The sequence below is a fragment of the Cydia strobilella genome, chromosome Z (genome assembly GCF_947568885.1).
Source record: "Cydia strobilella chromosome Z, ilCydStro3.1, whole genome shotgun sequence".
NCBI classification, from domain to species: Eukaryota; Metazoa; Arthropoda; class Insecta; order Lepidoptera; family Tortricidae; genus Cydia; species Cydia strobilella.
This window is the reverse complement of record NC_086068.1, coordinates 56,036,089-56,056,490: the sequence shown is the minus strand read 5'-3', so window position 1 is coordinate 56,056,490 and position 20,402 is coordinate 56,036,089. Positions and strand designations below refer to the sequence as shown.

General features: G+C 37.2%; 1 protein-coding gene across 4 annotated transcripts in view; it reads right to left on the bottom strand.

The window, feature by feature from the left end:
• Window positions 1-20,402, bottom strand: part of LOC134755181 (prion-like-(Q/N-rich) domain-bearing protein 25) — a 42,823-nt gene that overhangs the window by 12,851 nt on the left and 9,570 nt on the right. Inside the window, exons 2-3 of one of the 4 annotated variants that reach the window (XM_063691687.1) lie at window positions 15,357-15,433; window positions 5,838-5,942 (exon numbers count right to left, since the gene is read on the bottom strand). In XM_063691687.1, the coding sequence (XP_063547757.1) occupies window positions 5,838-5,942; window positions 15,357-15,402 (151 nt within the window). In that variant the 5' untranslated portion in view covers window positions 15,403-15,433. Of the gene's footprint in view, window positions 1-5,569; window positions 5,709-5,837; window positions 5,943-14,025; window positions 14,271-15,356; window positions 15,434-20,402 lie in introns of those variants that run through there. The other 3 variants (XM_063691690.1, XM_063691688.1, XM_063691689.1) reach the window with 3 other exon arrangements.

Genomic DNA, 20,402 nt, shown 5'->3' with positions numbered 1-20,402 from the left:
AAAAGTGTTGGGCGATATAGCCGAAGCTACGTTTTCGGTTTCGGTCGATACCAATTTTTAGTAAGGATTTTTGTGAGTATCTACGTGGGTTTTTGTGGCACTCTGTACAATCTAAACAGTACGCAATACGCAAAAACTTAGTATGGAATTTGCTTTTCTTTCTTATAAGAATATAAAAATCTAAAAATATCAAACGAAGGGGCATAGCTATGGTTAATTTGTGTAAAAATATTTTCCATAATATAAGTAGTCAGGTTCGGTTTTCAAACGTTTTACTATTTTTATCCATCTACGTGCGTGTGTGTACGTGTAAGGTTGACTGGAAGAGATCTCTTATAGGGATAAGTCCGCCTTGGTACAATGTATATATTTTTGTTCTTTTATTGTGTTTGTAATCTGTCTTATGTACAATAAAGTGTTTACATACATACATACATACCATACGTGCTCACTAGCGCCACTGGTAAATAATTGTGATTATTTAAATTGAACAATAGATATTCACAAAAGGGAGCCGCTACGTACTGTGTTTTGGTTTTAAGTACCTTTTGAATATATTATAATAGTTTTTACGTTGCTGGATTTAGCGATCTATGAACTCAAAACAAAAACGGCCGTTTTAACTTTGGACGCATAGATTTACGAATCCAGCAACGTAAAACTATTCATAAGGTACCTAAATACAAAATACAGTACATAGCGGCCCTCTTTTTTAAATATCTATCGTGAAATTTAAATAATCACAATTATTTAGCAGTGGCGCTAGTGAGCACGTTGATGGGCTCTTAAGTTAATTAGCTAGCTTCCAAGTTGTTCAACTCGTAAAACTTGCAGACTTATCGATTTTCCATTAGTTGTTCAATACATTGAGCGGCTAACGCTTATAAATGAGTAAGTACTTACAGCTTACAGAACCCCTCGTGTATCGGGTCTCTATTGTTTCCCATATAGTTTTAAGTCATAATGGATTGTTTGTCCACATTTTAGTTAGTCATAATTTGGTTTAAACTTTCACGATTTTTACTCATTATTATTCACAACGACGGGACTTAATCGAGTAAAATTAGTTTGTGAGAGTCTTCTCCGAGACCACGGGGACAACGCCGTCCTCGAAACGTCGGAGGTAAATTTAAAACTTATTTTACGCGATTAAGTCCCGTCGTTGTGAATAATAATAATTTGGTTTTTCTCAGAAACGCGTAACTTTTCAGGATTGCCATAAAACAAACCTAACCTAACCTTACCTAACCTATCTATAGGATAACTTGAGGAAAATCCTGAAAGTTAACGGTTTCAGATTTATGACTAATGATGATATGACAATCATTACATTATGACTCAATAATTATGTCAAACAAAGGGACCACGTAAATTTCATTATTTATTTATTATAGCGTGACGTGCGTTCGCGTTTGCGTTATGCCTATTTTTGTATGGGAACTCAAAATGCCATACGTACAAAAATACACTTAACGTAAACGCTGTCGAATGAAATTTACACTAGGGGTTAGGTACGAGTATATATTGAGGAGATAGTTTGAGGACCGGGAAAGGATATAGGGTAGTTTTTTCAATCATGACGTCTACAGGACATACAGAGTAGGATGTCTACCACTGAATTCGCAATTCGAATAGCCCATGGCTGTCTTTATCGTTGCTCATTAGAGTGATAAGGACGCAGACAATTTTCGAATGTTTAATAGTTCAAGTACGTTTAGGGCTTTGGCTAATCGTATTAAGTTACGGATATTCATAAATTGCTGTAAATAGTATCACTTTTAATAATAAGAATTTGAAGTGAATTTGACGTATAATGCAATTAAAATTTACAATAACATACTTTTTAATAGTGATTCGCACGGAACCACATTTATCATTAAACCGAAACCGATACCAAATTACCGGTATCGACATCAATGATCACCACAATCAATTCTATTCGCTCCATCCGAAACTAGAGCAGCTGCGTTACTCTAAACAAAAACGCACCTTAATTCCAATACAATACAATTCAATTTGCAACGTCCGTGCGTTAATTCGCATTAGAAGCCTTTCTTTAAGATCAATTGATAATCAATTAATCTGAATTGAACTTTACGCTCTATTAATTTGAGTGCAGTTTTGTTTGTCGCTATAATGGCGTTAAGTTTTTTTGAAATGGAACGTTCAGTTTGAAATTCGAAGACGCATCAACTTTATTAATCGCTTTGTTGTATTCATTACTTATTGAGTGGAATCGAGCTGCCTCACGCTTTGAAATTAAAAGGTTATGTATATCTGTCTCTGTCATTTTTGAAAGAGTGAATGAGACGGATATAGAGTAACCGTGTGATCTAGAGACCCGGTAACGGTCAAGATAGTGGTTTATGAGATTATGAGTATATGCCAGTTTTGTGTATAAGTTTATATCAGTATAATAGTTGTCAGCGATTAGTAGTATATATAGTTTGTCAGAGGACTGTCTCATTTCAAACATAGACAGAGATAATCATACTATCTTTGTCTTACACTAGTACTAGCACCCAAAAGAAAAGGATGAGTATAGTTTTTTTTTGTTTTTATTTAATGCCAATTTGGTTTGACCAACTATTTATATTTTTGGCGCGTTTCGTCTACCGCTAATATTGATACAGTGTATCTTATTGCAAAAGCATAAGATAGTAAGGAGCGTCGCTACTCGCTGTTAGTAGTGTACAGAGGTATTGTACTCTTTATTATAAAATTAGACCTTCCTCTAAGCAAAGATAGATATAACTCCGTAATAGATGGATACAGTCTAAGGAAAAAACGTGCCTCGAAAATCAAGAAAATTTGATTCTCGTTCAGAGGGCGCTACTAGCTTTAGCCTACTGTCGTATAGATGGCGTTGACGGTTTCGTTTGTTATTTAACAATTTTAACGCATATCAGTGACAGAACATGGGTCAAAATCATAAAAATAATTAATGCAAATAAAAAAAACATTTATCCATATTTAAATACATTTTATCGTATTTTTATAAATCTTCATTTTTAGTTTTAAAGTGTGTCGACAGATGGCAGTGAATTTACTGTGGTTACAAAATTTACTATGACAGTACCGCTCTAGTATAAGTTACTTTATGCTCTAAGTAACGAAACAGTATGGTATTTACCATGTATTTTCATAACTGAACGAAATAGGCTAGGTAAGCGTCTCTAAAAAAAGAAAGCCTTTTACCAAAAATCCGTTGCAGTTTAAAAACTTTTCCATTTTTGTGAACACGAAACCACCGCAAAAGCCACAACCGACCGGAGAAAGCTAAGTAATGTGTTCGGCAAGACGGCGGCAAATCCATCTTTTCCGGTACACTCGGCATCAATATACACGGTGTTTTTTAGGGTACCGTACCCAAAGGGTAAAAACGGGATCCTATTACTAAGCCCGCTGTCTGCCTGTCTGTCTGTCCGTTTGTCACCAGGCTGTATCTCATGAAGTCGGACTCGCGCACGAAGAGTTCCGTTTACCAACAGGCAAAAAATCACGTTTCTTGTATGGGAGCCCCACTTAAATATTTATTTTATTCTGTTTTTAGTATTTGTTGTTATAGCGGCAATAGGGTTCTCAAGGGTCCGCAATGCTTAAGTGGCTCCTGTGATGTTGCTTATGTCCATGGGCGACGATGACTGCTTCCCATCAGGCGGCTCGTCTGCTCGTTTGCTATCACATAAAGAAAAAATAGAAAAACATCTGTGAAAATTTCAACTGTCTAGCTATCACGGTTCATGAGATACAGCCTGGTGACAGACGGACAGACAGACAGACAGACAGACTGACGGACAGCGGAGTAATAGGGTCCCGCTTTTACCCTTTACGGAACCCTAAAAATTAACTGTCATAGGGACCATCGCATTGTTCGACCCAGTGAAAAATACTATAATACATATTGGGCATTTTCTATGAAAAGGGACCTTATTGTCGATGGCGCTTACGCCGCACAGCGTCGCGCGACATTGTATTTATATCGGAGCATCGTTAATAATGGCGTAAGCGCCATCGACAATAAGGTCCCTTTTTATAGAAATTACCACATATATACTTATAAAAGTATTATTACTTTGGGGTCATCCATTAATTACATCACAGCATCACACGATTAAGGGGTGGGAGGGGATTAAGAAAACGTCACAAACAAACTGACCTATTAATATAAATAAATAAATAAATAAATATTATAGGACATTCTTACACAGATTGACTAAGTCCCACGGTAAGCCCAAGGAGGCTTGTGTTATGGGAACTCAGACAACGATATATATAATATATAAATACTTAAATACATAGAAAACACCCATGACTCGGGAACAAATATCTGTGCTCATCACACAAATAGATGCCCTTACCGGGATTCGAACCCAGGACCATCGGCTTCACAGGCAAGGTCACTACCCTCTAGGCCAGACCGGTCGTCTGACATTAATCAGTTTTTTCATTAACCATTGAAATATAAGATAATCATCATGTTACAATCTAATTATATTTCGTAAATTTTAGGTAATTATCAAGTCGATAATTATCAGGCATAAAAATAATGATAATTATCAAGATAATTATCATTGATTATTATCCTTTCGAACCCTCTACTATTAAGCCGACTGTACAATAATCGAGAACAGATTTAATTTCGTACGACTGTTGCTAATTCGTTAACGGTTTTTTGAGACGTGCAAATCACATTGATTATTGCTGTAGTAAATCCATAGATCACTAAGCTAGACGAAGCATAAAGGCTACTAGAGGTTTCCAATTGACGCTCACTTTGTCAATTAATGAATGAATGAAAATCTTTATTAAAAGTACATAAACTAACATACATACATATAATAAAAAAATATTGAAATTAGAAGCGCAAATTAATGTTGCTTGTTGTTTTAAGGGGCCTACTGACTATCAGTCCGCCGGACGATATCAACCTGTCAGTTGTTCGAAACTGTCAAATTTTTGTTCTAACTGACAGGCCGACATCGTCCGTCGGACTGATAGTCAGTGGGCCCCTTAATACTCGTAGTTGTATTTCCATATGATATAATGACTGCTTTGAAACAAATTTTCTGGGAAACAATCGTGTAAAATGTTATTTTATTAGTCAGATTGTCGTCACGCTCATTCAAATAGGAAGTAAGAAAGATAGTGTGGGAAAACATCAAGAAGACTATTCCTCTTTATAGTTAGTTACGGGAACTTTCATTCATATATTGCATTTAAGCACGAACGACATATGTATGTTTTCCCTTAATATGTACGGTTAAATTTGTTTAAGCATTTTTTTGACGAGTGCAAATTCGTTGATAATATTAACAAACGTTTGCGTTTGTGTATTAACTAAAGGAGAATATTTTACTTTTAATGTCATTTTGTCAACGTTTTTTTGGGTCAGCCTGTATTAATATGCAGGTCTATATGAGAAGTGCTTACCTGGGTACTCGCCTACTCGGCCGCTGAACATTGTTGCCACATTGCTAGCGCGAGCACCGCCTGCGCGTGTATTAATGGGTGGCGGGATGTAACTGTACAAATACTACAAATGCAGGTCCATATGAGAAGTACTCACATTTCTCCGGCGCCTGGGCGCTCGTTTGGTGAACGTTGGCGGCCACATACAGGACCAGCGCGAGCACCGCCTGCGCGTGCATTATGGCAGGGGGCAGGATGTGACTGAACAAATGCAGGTCCATATGAGAAGTACTCACGCGCTCGCCAGCTGAACGTTGGCGACCACATACAGCGCCAGCGCGAACACCGCCTGCGCGTGCATTATGGCCGGGGGCAGGATGTGACTTAACATATGCAGCCTGCAGGTCCATATGAGAAGTACTCACGTTTCTCCGGCGCCTGGGCGCTCGCTCGGTGAACGTTGGCGGCCACATACAGGGCCAGCGCGAGCACCGCCTGCGCGTGCATTATAGCCGACGGGCGGGATGCGACTGAAAAAAATAACGTAATTAATGCGTGGTCGCAGGTTGACGCAGATTGATAGTGGTGGGTTTGCCAGGTCTGGACGCGCCACTATCAATAAGAGAAAGACAGAAGATGCTAGTTACATATGTATATACAGACAAAGAAAGTTAGACATTTACAGACGACAGTTTACACCGTGAAGGCTGTTTTTAATATAGAAGACATGAGTAAGGGAGCGAAAATGAAATTGCGGGCGGAATGTAGTAGATTAACGTTATAAAGGCACTGACATATCAACTATGTAGTTTGCGTGCTCAAACTTTAATCGCCAGTTGAACTGTTTTAACTATTCTAAATAAACCATGTATGTTACGGGCTTTTCTAATGTACATTGATAAGGCAAACTTAGAGCAAATTCTTATCTAGGCACACGCCGCAACCAAAATACTATGAACTCTGACCGTCAGGAATTACTAACATTAGGAAGTCAAGTAATACTGGTGTGTTAAAATGGTGATTGTTTTACTAAGGTAAGATATAAGATGATTAATTATTACGTTGGAAAAAAAACAGTCACGGGACAGATAAGCCCTGTATGTAGGTACCCTTTAATTGTTAGCTTTTGGCAAGGTCGTTTTGAGATTAGGAAGTATGAACATCTTGTGTGGGAGATAAAAAAAAAGAGATTTAAAAAAAGGTTGTGTATCATAGTGATTTTAGTGTCTCATGTAAAAATTGCCTACCTATATGATATATGCCTACCTATATATACCTATTTGATAACGTTAAGTATTTTAACAGTATTAAATAATTGTTTGGGTATATATTTGTCGATATCTTCATCTTAGTTCGGTACACGCGTCTAGACCAGCGGTTCCTAACCTGAGATAGCTCGCCAGGGTTTGAAATGATCCAGATAATTAGTCTTTGATAATTATCGCGATAATTATCCGATAAATATCGGATAATTATCCCAGGTATGGATGGTGCTATATTTATTTTATTTGAATTACTTAGTAAATTTAAAAATCTCGTCTTAAAATGTTCGTAAATTTTAGGTTATTATCAAATCGATAATTATCAGGCATAGAAATCACGATAATTATCATGGGTCATAGTGTAAGTAAGTTGCTTAAAAATAGTACTGAGCGGTCGGCAAACGGCCGTCAATCTGCTGTCGCGGGGCGAGGCGGTGCGTGGCCGTACCATACAGTACACTATTACTTATTCTTTGCCCTGGTGCGACATGGTGTAGGCGGATCTGTCACCAATTGGCGAGAGGTCGCACAGAGGGCCGTTGATTGCATTTCGACCGCTCGATTTCGTTAATAATATCTCACCAGGCATTTAAATTCTACTAATAGAATTGAAAACGAGTGGTCAATACCACTATTCTCAATTTCTATTGCTCGTATTTCAAAAAATTGTATTTTGCCGTTTTTCACCTATTTTTGAGTGATGAAATCGAGCGATCGAAATACAAAAATCGCCTAGCGAGAAAAGTGGCGCTGTCTTGTGTCGGGATAAGTCTCATTTTGGGTGGCTGAGCCAATGGAGTAAGTAAGTTTTTTTTTTTGTAAGTAGGCATAAGTAATTACAATACAATATTTAATACCAGCATTTTATTTTCTTAATGCTTTTCTTCGTGAAGTCAAAGTGCTTTTAAATAAACATGATTACTTTGTCAATACATGTAATTGTAGTCAATTTAGATAAGATCTACCATAAAATAGGGCGCCCACAAACGTAATGGTAAGCCGAAGTAAAATGTTCCGCCCCACCGCCTTAGGCCCGCTTCACACGGCGCGCACCTGAGCGTGGCGGATGGCTCTAAATACTTAGAATTATTGCTTCTTAGCTAGTTTAAGACTATTACACTAGATTGTTGTAATGTTTATGTCTAACCCTCTTTTGTTCATAAACGCACTACAAGCCTTAATTAGTTTTTTTTTTTCAATTATAAAGGTACTTTCCTACCAGTGAAAACAGTTTCTTTTTTGGAACTGTCAAAACCACTCGTGAAACGTTTTAAACTGTACACGGTTTCGGAATAAAACTTTAAAATGCACAAAAACATTTATGCATTTCCACGTGAAAATTTATTTTTACGGTCGCTATTCGAACAGTGAAGTTCGGAATTCAATTAAGAGTTAAGAGGAAATAGGATTTGAGAATTTTAGGTAAATACCCATCTCCGTCACGCTGACGGGGGCGGCTCCTAAAATTAGTGCGATAAGGACAGCTTAGGCGAAAAATCCTACGTAAAATCTCAGAAATCGAGGTTTCATTCTCGACATTTTCCTCCTCCAAAACTTAACCAATCGTAACGAAATATTTGGAAAGGAAAGAGAAGGAAATTTTCTGTGTCTTACCGTTTTGAGTTTTGCGTTTATTGTTACCGATTTTGTATGTTAGGCTTTTGTTTACGGCGCATTTTTTAGCCGTTTTTAACACTGTTTTTGAAGTAACCTAGTTCTTATAAAAAACAAAATATCAAAAACAGCAAAACGTACTTACAGACACAGGTACTTGTAATATTCAACTCATACAAAAAAAAAAACAACTAGGGTCAAAATCAAGAGGAAAATGTCGAGAACGTTTGTATGGAAATTATGTAAGCTCTTTAGATTAACGCAGCGTACTACGTAGACGAACTACACGCGGACGCAAAGCGGCGCGGGGTGAATCAATCCTTTGATACCTATAGAAGTGTCCTACGTGGGCGATCTCGTTGCGAACGCGAACGCCGTGGGTCCGCCGCGCCGCGCCGCTTCGCTTCGCGTTTTGCTCGCTTACGTAAGACGCAGCGTTAGACCCAGTGAGCTACGAGACAAATGTGCAAGCCACGATGTGTTCTGTTCTTGTTTTACGTTCCCCCCACTCTGATGGTAACCACTTTGCGTAACGACCGTGATGACCTGTTCCATATGCGATACGAGCCTACGAAAAGGGGAGACTGGGGCATGCTGCCACTCTTCGGTTTTAAACAATGTGTATTTTTGATATAAGCACAAACTTAGTGGACGTAGAATAAAAAGAATCTGTTTTTTTTTTTAATTTAGTCCACTAAAACAGCTTAATTAATTTTTAAATGTTTTTGAGTGGCAATGTATATGACATCGTGATCACTTGTGGCAGTCAGTTGTGACGTCGCGTCAGTAAATGTGACGTTTTGAGTTTGACAAAGTAGTGATACATTGCTTGCTGAATTTTTCATAAGGAAAATTAAAATTCGTTTTTTTTTTAGATTATAAAACCTATGAAAGTGTGTTTAATAGGCCTTAAACACGTAGGTCGTATCAAAAATACAAGCTGTATACGTACAAATAGATTATCAATGAATCGGTGTGTTGCAATTTTGTCTCTGTTTTCGCATCCCGATCCCGTCATGTTAATCTTTGCTCCACTCCCCTGAGCTCAGACATTATAGGTTGGCCCAAAATTTGAGGAATTTTGATGAATATTTTTTTCATCACATTTTTTACAAAATGTCATTAAAATTGAAACGTGGATCATTTAAACAAAATATAACGTATTATCTTTGTAATATTCTTCTTTGGCTTTAAAAAAAGCTTGTTAACACATTCGCGGACACGAATGCTATAGCATTCGCGTAGTTTTTTGTTTGCCTTATGACTCATGATGACGTCACTTATAGTCCGCGATCGTGTTTAAATTATCAACAATATACGGCGAAAAAAATTGTTTTCAAGGGGCCGGAAACGGGACGTGAGTACCAGCCTATACAAGTTACTTGCTGGTGTCTAGCGTAGACATTTTTAGCGACACATGAAGCAGTTTGATGACTAGCTGTTGCGCTTTATATTCTTGTGTCACTCATGTCACTCTTCGCCCTACTCTCCTCTACGTATACCTATGTATGTATGTTAGGGCACTGTCCACAACCTATTATCCGCGAGCACGCACCGTGACTCGCGATACCTTTACACTTCAATATACCACATTCGTAATGCCATTTTCAGGGTTCCGTACCCAAAGGGTAAAAACGGGACCCTATTACTAAGACTCCGCTGTCCGTCTGTCCGTCTGTCTGTCACCAGGCTGTATCTCATGAACCGTGATAGCTAGACAGTTGAAATTTTCACAGATGATGTATTTCTGTTGCCGCTACAACAACAAATACTAAAAAGTACGGAACCCTCGGTGGGCGAGTCCGACTCGCACTTGTCCGGTTTTTTATTTTATGTCACTTTAGTTTAACTGGGAAACAAATCAAATTGTTTTATTTAATATATGGCATTCATTTCAGCATACAATTCAATTTTTTTATATCTTATAACAAATTGGTTATTAAGGTCATTTGAATTCCATAATAATCATAATATTTTCTTTTGTATGTGGATGTAAAACAAGTAATAAAAAAACCGATAAAACCTATTTTATTAAAATAGAAAAGTTAATGGCTTTGGAGCTATTTTTTATGACAATTCCATTTGTTTATAACTAGTAAAAACAATATTTGAAAAAGTCAATTAAATTGTATAATATTTTCATTGTATTATGTGGATATAAAATTATTTAATATCGAATTTACTCGAAGTTAACAAATAAAATGGAAAAACTAATAGCTTTGGAATTGGAGTAATAAAATAAAACTTAAATAGTTATAGCATCAAGTAAATGGATAGGTATTATAATTCTTGTTGTACTAACGAACAAATTCGAAACCCGATGTTCACATTATAACCGTCAGATTAAGAAAATGCGGACAAATAATTGCCAGATTAAGTATATACTTAATAACACAATTATAACATTAACTTGGACCTAACTGGATTTTTTTAACCCCCGCCAATCCCCCACCAACCAACGGACCAACATAGATGGCTATATATTAATCGGAAACGCTCGAGTAACTACAAAAATCCCCTCTTGGGCTCCCCTACCATAATGTCACAAAACGAATCATCGCACCGTTACCGTAAGTGCATTATTAATTGAGGATCCGCTGGTTGTTCAACTTCTGGAACGATATTACACTAATAGTCGTCTACGTTTTGAATGGGTCACCATTATAAGGTCCATTTTATTTAGAACTAAGCTTCTGCCCACAACGCCTCTGCGTGGAAAGATGATCAAACTTTTATTTATAAAGTTAAAGAAAAACATATTTTATGTATATATTCCAAATTTTTTTGCTGTTTCTAAGTAGTAGTCAATTTATAAGAACCTAACCACTGCCGTACAATTTAAAGGGGCCCACTGACTATCAGTCCGCCGGACGATATCGGCCTGTCAGAACAAAAATTTGACAGTTCCGAACAACTGACAGGCCGATATCGTCCGGCGGACTGATAGTCAGTGGGCCCCGTAAGTAACGCTATCATTTTAAACGACTTTCTGAAATGACATGAAAGACATGAAACATTCAAGTAACATATATCTACCTATATGTCTGGTACCAGTTTTAGTTGCTAGAAATTATAATACAATGAAATTAGTGCCTCTATTTTTTTGATCTAACAATTTTTAGCCACGAAAACCAGACATAAATTAGGTATATGTTACGTATATATGCCATGTTTCAAATTGAAAACGTAGCTTCAATTGTATGAGAGCGGGTTTTTGGTGGTGAGGTTCGCTGGACTCTTAACCAATATTGATTTTAAGTGTCTATATTGACACAAATATATGGTGATTTAAACTTTCACGATTTTTACTTATTATTATAGTTAAAGTATTTTACGTGATTAAGTCCCGTCGTTGTGAATAATAACAAATATATGTTATCGAATATCAGCCGTATTTTTAGTGTTCCGTGCAAAACTTTGTTTTGACAAACGGAACACTTTATGGGATCACTTCGGTCTTGCAAATCAGTTAAATGCGTTTTTCTCAGAGACCGTTTGACATAGATACCTAAAATTTGAAACAGTTATAGCAATTACCACCACTAATATTGTAAATAAGTCAAAACCGCTTATTTCTTATTTTAGGGGGTAATTTAGGGGGTTGAGAGGGGTAACCTGTTTTTTTTATTTGAAATATGTAACGCTGTTTGGTAAAAGGTCAAAGTTTATTTACTAGTTCGGTCAAGTGGGGTATCATATGAAAAAGAAAGATTTGAACAATGCACATTCTACAACGATTTTATTTCTACATTACCTGTACGGCTACCACCAGTTTAATACTAACCAAAGATAGATATAACTCCGTAATAGATGGATACAGTTTAAGGAAAAAACGTGCCTCGAAAATCAAGAAAATTTGATTCTCGTTCAGAGGGCGCTACTAGTTTTGGCCTACAGCCGTATAGATGGCGTTGACGGTTTCGTTTATTATTTAACAATTTTAACGCATATCAGTGAAAGAACATGGGTCAAAATCATCAAAATAATTAATGCAAATAAAAAAAATCATTTATCTATATTTAAATACATTTTATCGTATTTTTACAAATCTTCAATTTTAGTTTTAAAGTGTGTCGACAGATGGCAGTGAATTTACTGGGGTTACAAAATTTACTATGACAGTACCGCTCTAGTATAAGATACTCTATGATACTAACATATTCGCTAGCGTGTGCGTAACTTACTTTCTATGCATTTTGCTTGTACTCACATAAGGGGCTTTTTCTATAAAAAGGGACCTTATTGTCGATGGCGCTTACGCCGCACAACTTCGCGCGGCATTGTATTTATATCGGAGCATCGTTAATAATGGCGTAAGCGCCATTGACAATAAGGTCCCTTTATAGAAAATACCACATATTAGTGCGAGCGAGATGTATAGAAAGTCAGATACGCTGACGCTAGTGAATATGTCAGTTTGATGGCTCAGGCTGGTCTGCCTGTCATTTTGAATGTCTTATTATTAGAATAATTGAAATAGTTTTTTCTCTCTTCCGCTTCATTGTGGTAAGTACAAATATTAATCTTAGATTTGTTATGGAAAATACTTGTAGACAAGCATAACGTCATACGAATAAATTAGCATTAATTTTTCTAGAACAGTCTTCCATTCAAAGAGTATAATTTTTTATATATGGCTTTAATGATTATTTGAAATTCTTACACCCGAAAATAGATTGATGAGAATGTATAATAAGTATTAACGGAACGAATATTAAGTAGAGCTTTTTAATTATTTATATTTTCTAGTTGAAATATAACTATATTTTCAATAAATAAAAATTGAGGAAAAGAAAAAATATTTGTAATTTATTAAAGTGGTGACCATTTGAGAAAACTAGAAAACCACAAGTAAATGCATTTTCTGGGATTTAAATGTAATATTTATGCTAATTTTAATAAATTAATACATAATGTGTCTGTCATATAACATTTTCTTACACAGTCGCATATTTTTACATAACATGTATGTAGGTAAGCAATTTTTTTTAAATTCGCTGAGCACGTTGTAATATAATATTAATATGTAGTAACAATTAAGTGACACAATTATTAAATACGATAAATCGCCGAGCTGCCAGACTTACAAAAATAGTCCTACCTACAAGTAAGTATTTATATATTTAAAAATTAATTTAGGGGATACTTCGGCGACTTGATCCTAGGATTCCTAGGGGAGACTTGGTTACCTAAATTATTAAAACCATAATTTTAAAAAAACTGTCCTAAAAGGAACCTATTTAAGTTACCAAGTTTCCTCTAGGATCAAGTCTCCCCAGTCTCCCCTGCAAGTATCAAAAGAACGTCTGGAGAATTTTTGTAAGTACAAGTTAACGTCTCAGAACTTATTTTTTTGGGATATTCTGACTTAAAATAATTTACTGACTTAAATTATATCCCAAATTACCCTTTTGGGATAAGTAAGCACTAAGCATATTTAAGTAGCTAAATGTAGGTATGCACTTTTTTAAGGTTTCTATGTGCTCACAAGAAAAACCTTACAAGCACAAAAGGCGGATTTAATGCCATTTTAATGCCATAAACTATGAAGTACTCAACCTTAATACTATTACTTATTCTGTGCTTATGGCAAAGCAGATATATTATGTGACCGAATTTTCCATAGAAAAATGTGGATTAAAAATACCAAAATCGAAATATACAGACTAAGACAGTCCCAAACAACTAAATTCCAAGACAAAAAAGTTTTGAACATAAAATGACACAAAATACTTACAGTAGACGAAACGCGCGAACACCAAAGCGCGGGAGCGTTCCAAACTCAAAAGAACTTCAAAACGACAAAGTTTGGCAAAACTTCGCGACGAAAACGCGAAAGCGAACTTGAGATTCGAGTATTTCGATAATAAACGCGGCGCACTGAAATCCAGATGCGGAGATTCGAATTTCAAAAATTGTGTCGGTTTTTTTTTTAAAGTGATGTAGACTAGAGGAAATGGCGAGCGTATCGTTCTAGGGCTAGGACGATACTGGCATGATAGCACTGCCGCGTTTACCTCGATATGACACACTGTATGTTTCCTAGATATTATAGATTGCACAAACTAGTTGCAATCTAAATACAACTTTGACAAGTTGGGCTAAGGTCGAGATTGGCTCGGAACGCGACGGTGGGCGGTAGGCGGCGGTGCATTTTCAGATAGAACGCCGGACAGGTGAGGTGAGGCAGAAATGTTTATCGTTTTTCCTTTTAATAGATTTTTGAGTCACAAAACGATGTTTTGTAAAATATAATTTTTAAACGTTTATTCCAAAGTAATTAGTGTTAATATTTTTTATTGTAAGTAAAACTTTGTAACTTAATTATAACAAAAGTAATACAAAATGCTTTGTAAGGTTGATCAATTATCATACTACATTTTACGTTTACTTTTACTACAATGTTTTGTTGTTGTTTGTTTTTTTAAACTTTTCTTACATTGGATACTTCCTACAAACCCGAAGTTTGACAGCGATTCAGGGTCGAATCTTGCTGTCCCTTTCTAATGTATGGCGCTATCTCTTTCGTCTATTTAGGGTCGTGCACGCAAAGGGACGTCAAGTTGTGTCAACCCTAATAATTGCTCGGAGCAATGCTGAGCCACAGATTAATAAATAGTTACTAGCTGAGCCGAGCGAAGCCAAGTTTGCCCGAAAGGAGGAGTGTCCCACCCACAGATATAAATATACCATAGATGACGCAAATGCATCTACTTCGCGTGTCTGAACCCCGAGAAAGCCTCGGGGTTGACTGTCGCTCTTGAAAGTCCACGCGCGTCAGTTGTTGCATCCGGACGTCCGTGAAAACTTAAAGAATGCCTCTTTGCGTGATAATTAACTGCAACAGCCCAAAACTTAACACCCAAAGGCAAAAACATATTTCCTATCACAGTTAAGTAATTTTCAAATTATATTATGCGTAAATTTTGTATGAAAAAGTCGGCACAAATTTCAATACAACTCGTGATATTTGCGTCATCTAGCGTATATATTAAATCAGTGGTCCCACCACTGCCAAGGACCAATAAAACACTTTGCACATTTACTATTAAAGTCGCAAGTACTTACATCGCTTATTAACACCGCACAAGTTCATTGCCAGTTCCACTCGCATGGTAGGTAGCTCGCACAGTGTGAAGAGTTACCTATAAAGGAAAAAAACACTTTTTAGATTCAGACGCCATGAAATATGGTGTTATTAATAACCTCGAATTCAAAAGCCTTCAGGAAATTGTCATATTCCGTAAAATGGGGTGAGTAGAAGCAAAACTGACATTCAAACCTCGATAACATTTTATTTTTACATATGCAAACTGAAATACTGAACTGAATAAGTGTTCCGGACGTTTGTTTTTTCGTTTTTATTTTATTTTGGGTAGTTCCATTTCATAACTTTGACGATAAACAGCAAAAAACCGGTCAAGTGCGAGTCGGACTCGCGCACGAAGGGTTCCGTACCATTACGGAAAAAAACAGCAAAAAAATCACGTTTGTTGTATGGGAGCCCCATTTAAATATTTATATTATTCTGTTTTTAGTATTTGTTGTTATAGCGGCAACAGAAATACATCATCTGTGAAAATTTCAACTGTCCAGCTATCACGGTTCATGAGATACAGCCTGGTGACAGACAGACGGACAGACGGACAGACGGACAGCGGAGTCTTAGTAATAGGGTCCCGTTTTTACCCTTTGTGTACGGAACCCTAAAAAAAATGTGTGCGTGTAATCTTTACGCGCGATTGAAGTACTTCTTTGACGATGACGTTTATCGCTATGTTGGCACTTTGACGTGTTTCCTATTGTGCGTGTGTCACTACTGAGCGTTACTTCCGTTAGAAAAAAAATCTGTTACCCTCTAGTCGCGCGTCGCTCCTGAAGAAGTTTTACATCAATAATTGGGACATTTTCTATGAAAAGGGACCTTATTGTCGATGGCACTTACGCCGCACAGCGTCACGCGGCATTGTGTTTATATCGGAGCATCGTTAATAATGGCGTAAGCGCCATCGACAATAAGGTCCATTTTTATAGAATTACCACAATTAAAACAGATCAGGGGTCGGTAAACCGCGGCTAGCGAGCCGCATGTGGCTCTTTGGGGGACTGGGGGTACAATTGCGGCTTTTCAGGTCATCCATAAAATTAACCCTTGAGAATCCGTATACCATTGAAAACAACATTTGCGCCTGATGGAGCTTCCTAAAACTGGTTACTTCAACTGCAGTTGGCTCTTCTTCTTCAAAGTTTTATACAATTTTGGTGTTTGACGATCCTTTTGTGAAATTCTTATTATTAAGTTTGACATATCTATAATAATTCAATATTTTTAAGAACAATAATAAAGTTGCACCAATGAATTGCTCTGATATTTAGATTAAGGTAATATTTGTAGAACTTGACAATTTAAAAGTGCTTGTTGCTAGGCCTATTTGAATAATAGTTATTTACGATACAAGTGCGGAAAAGAGGAAATTCGAAACGAGTGGCGATAAATTAAAACACGACCGCAGGGAGTGTTTTAAATCGAGACGAGTTGCGAATTACCTATTCGCACGTGTATCGTACAACGTTTTACAGTACATATGGCCCTTCGACATATGCACGAAAAGTGCTATTTGACGCACTAGTGCGAGAAAGTAGCACCATATGTACTGTAATAGTTATTTACGATACAAGTGCGGAAAAGAGGAAATTCGAAACGAGTGGCGATAAATTAAAACACGACCGCAGGGAGTGTTTTAAATCGACACGAGTTGCGAATTACCTATTCGCACGTGTATCGTACAACGTTTTACAGTACATATGGCCCTTTAAAGTTTCGACATATGCACGAAATATGCTCCTTTACGCACTAGTGCGAGAAAGTAGCACCATATGTACTGTAATAGTTATTTACGATACAAGTGCGGAAAAGAGGAAATTCGAAACGAGTGGCGATAAATTAAAACACGACCGCAGGGAGTGTTTTAAATCGACACGAGTTGCGAATTACCTATTCGCACGTGTATCGTACAACGTTTTTACAGTACATATGGCCCTTTAAAGTTTCGACATATGCACGAAATATGCTCCTTTACGCACTAGTGCGAGAAAGTAGCACCATATGTACTGTAAAGAATATTTTGACTCTTGACTTGAGTTTGCCGACCCCTGATATAGTTTGTAGGTTTGTACTCCTAAAGGGGCCCACTGACTATCAGTCCGCCGGTGACATCGGCCTGTCAGTTGTTCGGAACTGTCAAATTATTGTTCTAACTGACAGGCCGATATCGTCCGGCGGACTGATAGTCAGTAGGCCCCTTAAAACGGATCAACATTTGTTCACGCACACGCCACGCATTCGGTGTGCCGTCTCACATAAGGATCTGTATATTACAACGCGCAGCGTGCAGGTCCACGTCTACGCACACGCATCCAGTGTCACAGAATAGATGTTAGTACTACCGTACAGAAGGAAACATCCTACAAAACCGAAGTGTGACAGCGGTTCAGGGTCGAATCATGCTATCCCTTTCTAATATATGGCACTATCCCTTTCGGTTATTTAGGTTTGTCAAAATTCAAGTCATTATCTTACCTGTGGTCGTGCACGCAAAGGGACGTCAAGTTGTGACAACCCTAATAATTGCTCGGAGCAATGCTGAGCCGAACGGAGCAAAGTTTGCCCGAAGCGAGGAGTTTCGTACCCCTGCTGGTGTGCACAGACCTTTAGGCGTGACAAGCAACGTCAATGATGATGGCGTCCATTGAAAATGCAAGTCTATATTTATCTATTTTTAAAAGTTTCCGAACCAACGTTTTAGTTAGTACAATCTATGTTTTAATTATTTGCTCGTGTTACAGTAAACACCCGGTATATCGTAATACAGGGGGAATCTCCATCTATCGTGTTCAGTTACACAAACACGTACCTATTTGACGAACCTACTATATGACGAATTGCCCGAGCCGACGAACTATAAGGCCTAACTACAACATCATGATCGATCGCGTCCAACGTAAATTTGCTAGACAATAGACATCTATACTAAAAGGTATTACGGATACTGCCCGTACTTATTTCCGTCATCCTTTGTACTGGGAATGGTAGGGTTACCGTCTCGTGTGATGCGGAAGGGTCCTGGATTTTCCCCAGGCTATCATCCCCCCACACAGTCCTACCGCTCTAATTAGCCTAGTGTAGGGCCCGTCAGGTAAAAAAAAAGGTAGGGCTGGAGTCTCTCAAGCTAAAGCGTAAGCAAACGCTTGCTTTACACTACTGTCTATAAGAAATCATATGTACAACCCATCCGTTCTGGAGCATATGCGTATTTTTACTTCTACAAAGCTGCAGGTAGGGCGCAGCGCACGTAGACCCAGAATAGTTATTTGTTATACAAGGGTGCAAAGTTGTATTTTACCCGCGAGTGTGGAATTGAAACACGAGCAAGCGAAAGGATTCTATAGTTGAACCACGAGCGAAGCGAGTGGTTCTAAAATAGAATCCTGAGCGTAGCAAGTGTTTCAACACACGAGAAGTAAAAAACATTTGCACCCGTGTGTAACACAAAACTTCACCTCACTATAGCGAGAAAAGTGCAACATCCACAGGCGTTAGATCATCTTCATCACTGAAATCACTCATTTTTTTACGATATTATAACAAAAAACTCTGGAAATTCTGTATTTTTACGTGAGAAGTTTTTAAGTAAAAATTTTGTTGACAATGTTGACATTTCTGACGTATGAAATGTCAATGATGCGTTTTGAAATTGCATCGACTCAACTTGTGCGTTTAGAATTATATTTAACATCATTATTAAAAAACAAACGTTTCTTATGGAACTTTAAGGTTTATGACATAAAATCATTAAATAAAGCTAAATTTGGTATTTTTTATTAGATTCTCAAAGCATTTGTTTAATGATAATTAATATCAACATAAAATCATTAAATAAAGCTAAATTTGGTATTTTTTACTAGATTCTCAAACCATTTGTTTAATGATAATTAATATAAAACGAATCATTATTATGAGCGTTTTACGTTTTGTTATCTGTCAAGCTACTTAAACATGCTCCATCCAAGGTCAAATTACTTTCCCCACTAGTGGATAAAATGCGTTTTTCCCCGCTTGTTTTAAAGGATAAAAGACAACTTTTCGAGCTAGTGAGGGGAAAACCTTTTTGCATATCCAAATGTCCGCTATCACGGTTCAAATATGAGGCGTGAATGTACAAATGATTCTGAGTAAAATGAACCCAAGAAGTTAATATTTTGAAGACATGAATGAAATACTTACATGTTTTTTGGCAAACGCTCAGTTACGCTCCAGTTTATTGTTTTTAAACTTTGTACTTACAATAGGATAAGGTATATCTAGGTCTGTAATTAGTTTATGTAGCTTCAGATTACAGCGAATTTAAGTTTTTCATACAAAACTTGTTTTTGCTCTACTTTGTTTATTTTATTACAGACCTAATAGATATATATCTCATGTCATTGTATGTGCAAAGTTTCATTACAATTAAACACGTAGTTTTAAAATGAGAACGAAACTCCGTTTGTATTGCATGGGAAGGTGAAATTAGGCCGAACTTGCCGGGGACTGTTATACAGGAATACCAAACTTTATCTTACTGTAGATACAATTAGATAGAACTAGTAGATATAATTATCATATCGTGAATCAGTCATTCGCGATGTCAATTTGAATGAATGAATGGTTCTATCATACAGTTTACGGTGAACTCTAGGCCTGTTTTCAACCAAAAGGTACCACATTGTCGGTTGTCGATAAGGTTGACTTCAAATTCAAGCTATATGGAAATAGCGCCTTATTAACAACCGACAATAAGTAATTGATTCAGAATGGCCACAATTCGTTTGTCGTAATTTGTCATATTGATTTATATAATGAGTAAGAAAGGGATAAAACGAATTGAGGTTTGTAAAATTTAATGAATAAGGGGGTTAAATTAAGTGCGGTCGGGTAACAACAACGACATCAATGCGATTTCATGCATTACACTGAGTCTTACGTAACTTACGTAAGTGAACAACTCGCGAACGCGAAGCGGCGCGGCGGGCCCGCGGCGTTCGCGTTCGCAATTAGATCGCCCACGTCTATTT